Raw genomic sequence first — 8,929 nt, forward strand, 5'->3', positions numbered from 1 at the left:
ATTATTGGAAAGTGCAAGGTATTAAAAGCATAAAAGAATAGAGAGGTAGGTATACATCCGGTTATTCCGGGTTCTCAGGTCCTGGTCTTATTAGGCTAATGCTACGTTCACTTTACTAAACGTGCATCTCTGAGATGATTTGCGAATTTACCTTCTGACAGGATATAATACTCTAATGTGTACTGAGGAATTAGCGTTATTCAATTCGCTAATAGGTAGTAGGATACGGGGTTACATACATATATAAATAAGCAGTGATATAATAAAATACATAAGTATATTTATTATAATAGATTGAATAAGTATGCGATATCGGTTAAATAATATTGAATAGTATTGGATAAAATATTAAATGGATCGACGATTGTAACGCAGACGTATGCAGATGCAAATCGTAGATTGGAATAATATCGGAAACGCAGAGCAATATATGGCTTATGTCTGTATTCAGATTCAGAGTTCGTAATATGAAATAAGATTGAGTTCGAAATTCAGTGGTTAAATAGTTAATTAAATACAATGATTAAATATAATGAGTGTCCGTCGCGCTTTACTATTTAGGGATATGTGAACTGGCTTAAATACTCACAAGGTTAGACAATGTCTTATGTGCCTTGAGGTGGTACACTTCGCTACTATGTTCTTCCCTCTGAGTTGAAGAGCTGAGGAGCCTCGGTACCTCGGTCCGAAATGGCGGCTATGTCTCGATGTCTTCAGAGCTCCGTAGTAATTGCTTGGTTGGTTGCTGGATAACTTTACTTCTTGACTGCGGCGGGATCACTCTTGAGTGATAGATGGTGAGTTCACTGCTGAGTGATGGAGGACGGATTCACTGCCGTTCCGTGCCGGGAGCCGGGTTTATATACCCAAAAATGGGGCTCGCTCCTCCCATCGGGCGATGTGGCTCAGCCAATGGTAAGAGAGATGTGCCGGGGAAGTACCGGAGATAATCTGTTCCTGGTAGAGATTGCGACGGTTAAGTCCCGGAGAGATGGCTTCTTAGTAGAGATAGCGGCGTTCCTAGGTGACTCATCGCCGGTCGCTCCGACTTTCCTTATCCTATTCTCGGTAGCGATAGCTGTATGCCTTTGTTGGCTATGCGCTCCGACTTATCTTATCTTCTTCTTGGTAATCGATTTTGCAGGTGGCTGGTGACTCATCGCTATGCGGCTTGCAATGGGCCTTGCAGGTTGCAACGTGTTTCAGCGTTGCATCATGCATTGCATCACGCTATTGTTCTAGAACCTTCTAGAATCTTCTGGATGTTTCCTTGCGAGTAAAGCCGAGTTCACAATTGTAAAGCGGGTTTCACGTTTGATTATCCAATTATAATATACTACATTATAAGTGGTGTACATATATTCTTAGGTACTATTCTATATAGAGTATGTCGATTCCTTTGGGCGTATGATGGATATAATGTTATTTTGCGCTATGTATATGATCTTTGGGTTTTATAATTATAAGTAAATGTATTTGTAAGAAGTTTTGTGTGTTAATATATATATATCGCGTATATATTTAAAGTTTAATACTATTGAATAATACATTTTTAATATTAGTAAAATGAATATTATATCGTAATAGTCGATCTGTATAATTAATCGAAATTTATTCAAATCGAAATTTATTCAAAAAAAATAAATAATTACTATCTATTTAAGTCAAGAGAGAAAAAGGAAATAATTGTATTATATGTCAAACGTTATATCCTATACTGTCGTTGAAATCACCGGAGAATACCATATGTCTTATACAGTCATTGAAATCACCGGAGAATACCATATGTCTTATACAGTCATTGAAATCGCCAGAGAATATATATATAGTGTCGTCAAAGTATACGATTGATATATATATATATATATATATATATATATACGTTCTTAACCTTATTTTAAGTTTTCTCACAAATAATCAATGAGGATTTTAAATATTCATAGTCGAACTATGGTATCCTTATTTAGTACTTTCGAACGTGTGACGGCTACAATGTTACTACGCATTACGTGCACGATTTTTAAGTCTCTTGAATTATGAATAGTTATAATATAGGCACGCTTATTCTTATTTCAGGTTTATGTTTCCTAACGAATGATCGAGAGTAGAGAGTCTTTATTAATTATGCCTTTTATGCTATCAATATTATTAAATTTAAAAGTGAATTATTACTCTGTCGTCATTTGTGAGAAGACATGTTTTAACCTACGAGTAATTATATGTGTGATTAAATATTCGTTATTACCGGTCTTTCATGCAGGTTAGAGATTGTCATGACTAATAGATTAAAGAATAAAGTTTTGAAAAAGTTTGAAGTTTTGAAATTGTCTGGACGTTACATCTCCCCTCCTATTTAAGAATAAAACCCGACGTTGATCTAGGGTTTTGTTCTAGATTAAAGAGATGTTGTTGCAAGTCGTTATACGTTTGAGGGACGGTGATATTTGTGTTTTCCATTTCTTCAGGTCGTCTCATATTATAACCTTGAAGTTGAGGCTGACTTATCACAGGTGGTTCCTTTGGTAATGCAGGGGGTACGTCTGAGATGATGGCAAGAGGTGTGGCGTCTTCTGGAAACTTATTCTTTTCTTTTTCTTCGTTCACAGTCCTGCGGCTGAGGTGAAGCAAGAGATTGGTTAGGGAGTCCCATAATGCTCCTATCAGGTGTAGACTACATCCATATACGGTGTGTAACGCGTATCCATGAATGATGGTATCGATTGCCAATTTAGCAATACGAATGATCATAAATATTCCAACGACTCCGGCCGTGGCTGATCCAAAGCTCATGAATCCTCTCCATATTTTCGCAGCGGTGTTGTCTACGATTTTATTGAGTGATTCTTCGTCTAGTAGTTTGTATAGCGAGACGGAGTTGGCGTTAACTGGATGTCCGGTGAGTCCACGTGCAATGGCGTTGAGTAGTGCCGGTTTCTCTGCGGGAAACATGATGTGGTCTCTTAATTTTTCTATGTCTTGCTGGGTGTAGATTCCACTGACAGCTAATGGTCCGGGTGTTAAATAACTCCAGGTAAGTGATGCCATGGGTCGTAGTTGTTGAGGTGGCAACTGTCTTACTTGTGCTTTTGGTGTGAACTTGTAACGTCCAGACAATTTCAAAACTTCAAACTTTTTCAAAACTTTATTCTTTAATCTATTAGTCATGACAATCTCTAACCTGCATGAAAGACCGGTAATAACGAATATTTAATCACACATATAATTACTCGTAGGTTAAAACATGTCTTCTCACAAATGACGACAGAGTAATAATTCACTTTTAAATTTAATAATATTGATAGCATAAAAGGCATAATTAATAAAGACTCTCTACTCTCGATCATTCGTTAGGAAACATAAACCTGAAATAAGAATAAGCGTGACTATATTATAACTATTCATAATTCAAGAGACTTAAAAATCGTGCACGTAATGCGTAGTAACATTGTAGCCGTCACACGTTCGAAAGTACTAAATAAGGATACCATAGTTCGACTATGAATATTTAAAATCCTCATTGATTATTTGTGAGAAAACTTAAAATAAGGTTAAGAACGTATATATATATATATATATATATATATATATATATATATATATATCAATCGTATACTTTGACGACACTATATATATTCTCTGGCGATTTCAATGACTGTATAAGACATGTAGTATTCTCTGGCGATCTCAATGACTGCATAAGACATATGGTATTCTCCGGCGATTTCAACGACAGTATAAGACATAATATTCATTTTACTAATATTAAATATATATATTATTAAATATGCTAATTTTAAATATGTACACGATATATATATATTAACACACAAAATTCTTATACCTGAAATATTTATATATATATATCGCTTATAAAGAAGTATACTAAATAATTAAATAATTATGTATGAAAGCCGCTTTACTATGTGAACTCGGCTTTACTCGCAAGGAAACATCCAGAAGATTCTAGAAGGTTCTAGAACAATAGCGTGATGCAATGCATGATGCAACGCTGAAACACGTTGCAACCTGCAAGGCCCATTGCAAGCCGCATAGCGATGAGTCACCAGCCACCTGCAAAATCGATTACCAAGAAGAAGATAAGATAAGTCGGAGCGCATAGCCAACAAAGGCATACAGCTATCGCTACCGAGAATAGGATAAGGAAAGTCGGAGCGACCGGCGATGAGTCACCTAGGAACGCCGCTATCTCTACTAAGAAGTCATCTCTCCGGGACTTAACCGTCGCAATCTCTACCAGGAACAGATTATCTCCGGTACTTCCCCGGCACATCTCTCTTACCATTGGCTGAGCCACATCGCCCGATGGGAGGAGCGAGCCCCATTTTTGGGTATATAAACCAGGCTCCCGGCACGGAACGGCAGTGATTTCGTCGCAGTGGTTCCAGTCAACAACAATCCAGCACTCAACCAGCAAATACTACGGGGCTCTGAAGACATCGAGACATAGCCGCCATTTCGGACCGAGGTACCGAGGCTTCTCAGCTCTTCAACTCAGAGGGAAGAACACAGTAGCGAAGTGTACCATAGCAAGGCACATAAGACATTGTCTAACCTTGTGAGTATTTAAGCCAGTTCACATATCCCTAAATAGTAAAGCGCGACGGACACTCATTATATTTAATCATTATATTTAATTAATTATTTAACCACTGAATTTCGAACTCAATCTTATTTCACATTACGAACTCTGAATTTAATTATTTAACCACTGAATTTCGAACTCAATCTTATTTCACATTACGAACTCCGAATTTAATTATTTAACCACTGAATTTCGAACTCAATCTTATTTCACATTACGAACTCTGAATTTGAATACAGACATAAGCCATATATTACTCTGCGTTTCCGATATTATTCCAATCTACGATTTGCATCTGCATACGTCTGCGTTACAATCGTCGATCTATTTAATATTTTATCCAATACTATTCAATATTATTTAACCGATATCGCATACTTATTCAATCTATTATAATAAATATACTTATGTATTTTATTATATCACTGCTTATTTATATATGTATGTAACCCCGTATCCTACTACCTATTAGCGAATTGAATAACGCTAATTCCTCAGTACACATTAGAATATTATATCCTGTCAGAAGGTAAATTCGCAAATCATCTCAGAGATGCACGTTTAGTAAAGTGAACGTAGCATTAGCCTATTAAGACCAGGACCTGAGAACCCGGAATAACCGGATGTATACCTACCTCTCTATTCTTTTATGCTTTTAACACCTTGCACTTTCCAATAATTGCGAATTACTTTAGCACACCGACTGACAGTGATCTTGCATATTGATATTTAAATTTATTTGACAAGTGTACTCCACCTTACCCTATTTGCTACTATTAAAACCATACCCTGTCATAAGGTAAATTCGTTACTACGATTCTGAGATGCACGTTCTGTAAAGTGAACGTCGCATTAACCTTCGGGGACCGGAATCCACGGGCAACCGTACATTTCTTCACCCTTCCCTGCTTACTCCCTCTCTGCTTTACAAACCTAACGAATTACTTTACCAAACCAAATGACAGTGGTCTTAATGATTATTAAAAATAATTAATTCACAATTTACAACTCAATTATTGATGCTTGAAGCTACACGTATTAATACTCTTAATATAGATATTAATACTTATATTCAAACCTCTATTCCTAACTCCTCTATACCCATTAGAGTTATATCCTGTCAGAAGGTAAATTCGCAAATCATCTCAGAGATGCACGTTTAGTAAAGTGAACGTAGCATTAGCCTATTAAGACCAGGACCTGAGAACCCGAAATAACCGGATGTACACCTATCTCTCTATTCTTTCATGCTTTTAATACCCTGCATTTTCCAATAATTGCGAATTACTTTACCATACCAACTGACAGTGATTTTGATATTCATTGACAATTTGTTACTTCAAAGTCTAAGATTTATTAATTCATTAAGAATTACTATTTCAAAGTTTAAAATTTAATTATTAAAGATTGAAACATCAAGTATTAATATTCTCAACGCAGATATTAATACTCCTATTCAAATCCTTCCTTTTATCCACATTATTACCAATTCTCATTTAATACAGGTTTATTATAATAATTACTGACATAAGGTTAATTTATTAATAGGTGAAGGGCTTTCTCGCATAAGATTAACCTTTCTTCTTTGTTCGCTTTCATTAACGAGTAAATCACGCTACAAACGTGAGTCATATTCAATTATTTCAAATAATAGAACAATCTATCTTTCGATTTATTCATGTGAATTTATTTAACCGTTAGATGGTCTCTCCTTTCCGACGAAGGAATCAGATCGATCGAAACGAGCAGCACCTTCACAGGCTACGCGAACGTAGATCTCGAAGACCTCTAAATCTAAACGTTCAAATTTATCCAACGCGAATAATCATACAACCTTCCTCTCCAGGCGCTTATTCGCCTATTAATAATATTCCTCCATACATTGACTACTCTCACCCTCAATTTCCTGAACAGTCTCATTCAGAATCAAATACTTACTTAATCGATCCAAATCATCAATTTTTAACTGACCCTGAATATCTCGTCCATAATCAAACTCAACAATTAGCATCTCCGGAACACGATCCATTTTTACAACCCAATTTTAATATTTTCGACGAGGACACCGTGGTACTCCCTCCCGACGACATCGATAATTTCGTCCCAGAAGAAGTGCAGCATAATTTTAGCTCCTTTATAAACTATCTTAATCAATCTAACGACTCTGAACAGGAGTCTAATAACATTATAATACAGCTCCAAGCTCATCCTGAACCGAGTCAGGACCAGTAGATTTTGTATCGACATAAAGGATTTATAAATGAATAAACAATTTTTATATTTGTAAAATATCTTTATTTATCGACCCGACCCGCAGAATTCCTTCTCCTTCCGACTTTCTCAATCGAATCTCAAGCTCTCGGCATCCCAGGGTATAGCCGGCCTAGCAGTTTGCCCTAAAAAAGTAGAGAGCAGCTTCTCGAACGTTTACCGAGGTAGACGCGAGAGAAGACCGACTTGTGCATAAGGTGATTTACCGCAAGGTGAATTGCCGGACGTAACAAACTGTACCCAGGTGTCTTCTATTCTATATAACGTTGGCAATTCCAGAGAGCATTCTCGTTCGTTCCCGATCTTTGTGACGATTCTTGATTTAGGCGTGAGGAAGTAAGAAGTATTTCTAACGGTCACAGGTAATTCGTTATAACATTCCTTCGTTGGACGTACGGTGGCTTCTACGGGGATGCATTTTATAATCTGGACAGCTTCTCCAGTGGTGACGGCCATGTATCCCGGCGACTTCATAAGACTATACGCAAATTCATCGGGCAAGAGAGTTGCAAAAGACAAGGCGTTGGTTATTACTTGTCTTTCTAACTCGCATTTTTGTTGCATGACATTATGATATAATGACGTCCTCTGATGTCGGATGTGTTTTTCGACATATACAAATTTGGAATTCATGTAAGTAAATATATCGAGGTTGTCCACGGGAATCGTACCTTTATGTGCAAAGGTTTGGCCTTGCTTTGTTTCGAGAATAAATAACTTCGGATGTTCCGTGCGGAGCAGAGTGTATCCGCATAACGGTTGTTCTTTAGTTTTGGTCAAAGCGAATGTGATGTCTTGCGTAGTGAGGCTGTAGACGACGGGGAAATCGTCGCCAGCTATCTTAGTTGCTAGTCCTTCGTATAAAACATCGTATTGGTTAAAGTTGCAGGATTTTATTGGTACGGGTTTCCAAAAGGTGTAGCCATCATCGGAGTCTAAACAGAAGCTATCGGCCAGTGTACAGATAGTTCCTGATCTTAGCTTGATTTTTCCATGTTCGAGTTGTACTGGCACATAAGATGATTTCAGTGAGATTTTCGCAACTGCTTGAACAATTACGTTATCCCATGTGCCGTAAGGGTCAGAGTATTGCGTACCCTTACATGTTCCGTCGGCTTTCAATTCACCGGCTAACGTAAGGCTACGATAAGAAGTTTGATTGATTTTGAGTCCGCTAATTAAGTGAGCAGGTCCCAAGGACGTTGTGCCATCTTGAAACATTCGCAAACATTGTGAATATCCGGTTTCCTGGACGTAATCTGCTTTTCCATTAAAGACGACTGAGATGTGCGAGTGCATGCCACAGTGATATATCGTGCGAGATATTTCCAGTTTGCATTGTATAACCTCTGCATAATTATATTCGGAAAGTTGTAATAATTGTATATAGGTCTCCGTGGAGTTTGGAGTTTGATGATGGAGATTGCATTCTCCAACATCTAAGAGAGAGACGGCGGTGATGTTAAGATGCTGTCCACCACAATCGAATCCAATCAGGGCGAATGAAGTTTTAACGGAGAGTATTAGAATAATCCCTAACATCATGACAAGCTGTAACGCACAATCGGACTAGTTTTACTGAATTAAATACAATTTTTATATATATAAAGAAATTATCTAGTATGTACGTGCGCACGAATATACGCACGTATCTATAGATATATACATGTGCACGTGCGGGGGTAGTCCTGGCATTGGGCGCGATGAACGTTGTGCGAGAAAACTTTTAATAATTAAATAATAATATGCATGATTTATATTGTCGTCCGTTTTCGGACTCGCACATGGACATATATATATGCGTGTATAATAGTAAGTACAAATGCATGTTAATGCGCAGGTGTATATGTTATAAATTATATTTCGTCTTATATCTATGTGTATCGGTTGCGCGGTTGCAGTTTTTTGTTCTGCCCGTGTCTTTTGTAAGATTCAGAGAATTTATTCGAAATTTGCTATTTGATAGAATATGATTAGCTCGTTCACTGGTGGGGCCGGAGTCGATTTCTCCGAATAGGCAAGTATAAGCGTATATATTTTTCATAATTTTAAATT

At 37.2% G+C, this 8,929-nt stretch overlaps 1 protein-coding gene across 1 annotated transcript; it reads right to left on the reverse strand.

Annotated features, from left to right (window-relative positions):
• Window positions 1–2,020: 2,020 nt before the first annotated feature.
• On the reverse strand, window positions 2,021–8,513 carry LOC146721837 (uncharacterized). The gene is made up of 3 exons (XM_085486205.1): window positions 7,106–8,513; window positions 5,416–5,422; window positions 2,021–3,083 (listed from the first exon to the last, which is right to left on the reverse strand). The coding sequence occupies exons 1-3, from the start codon at window positions 8,417–8,419 to the stop codon at window positions 2,350–2,352; spliced, it is 2,055 nt and encodes a 684-aa protein (XP_085342331.1). The 5' UTR covers window positions 8,420–8,513; the 3' UTR covers window positions 2,021–2,349.
• Window positions 8,514–8,929: the final 416 nt, after the last annotated feature.

The sequence above is a fragment of the Nylanderia fulva genome, unplaced genomic scaffold (genome assembly GCF_048542155.1).
Source record: "Nylanderia fulva isolate GAGA-0341 unplaced genomic scaffold, ASM4854215v1 Scaffold405, whole genome shotgun sequence".
Taxonomy (NCBI): Eukaryota; Metazoa; Arthropoda; class Insecta; order Hymenoptera; family Formicidae; genus Nylanderia; species Nylanderia fulva.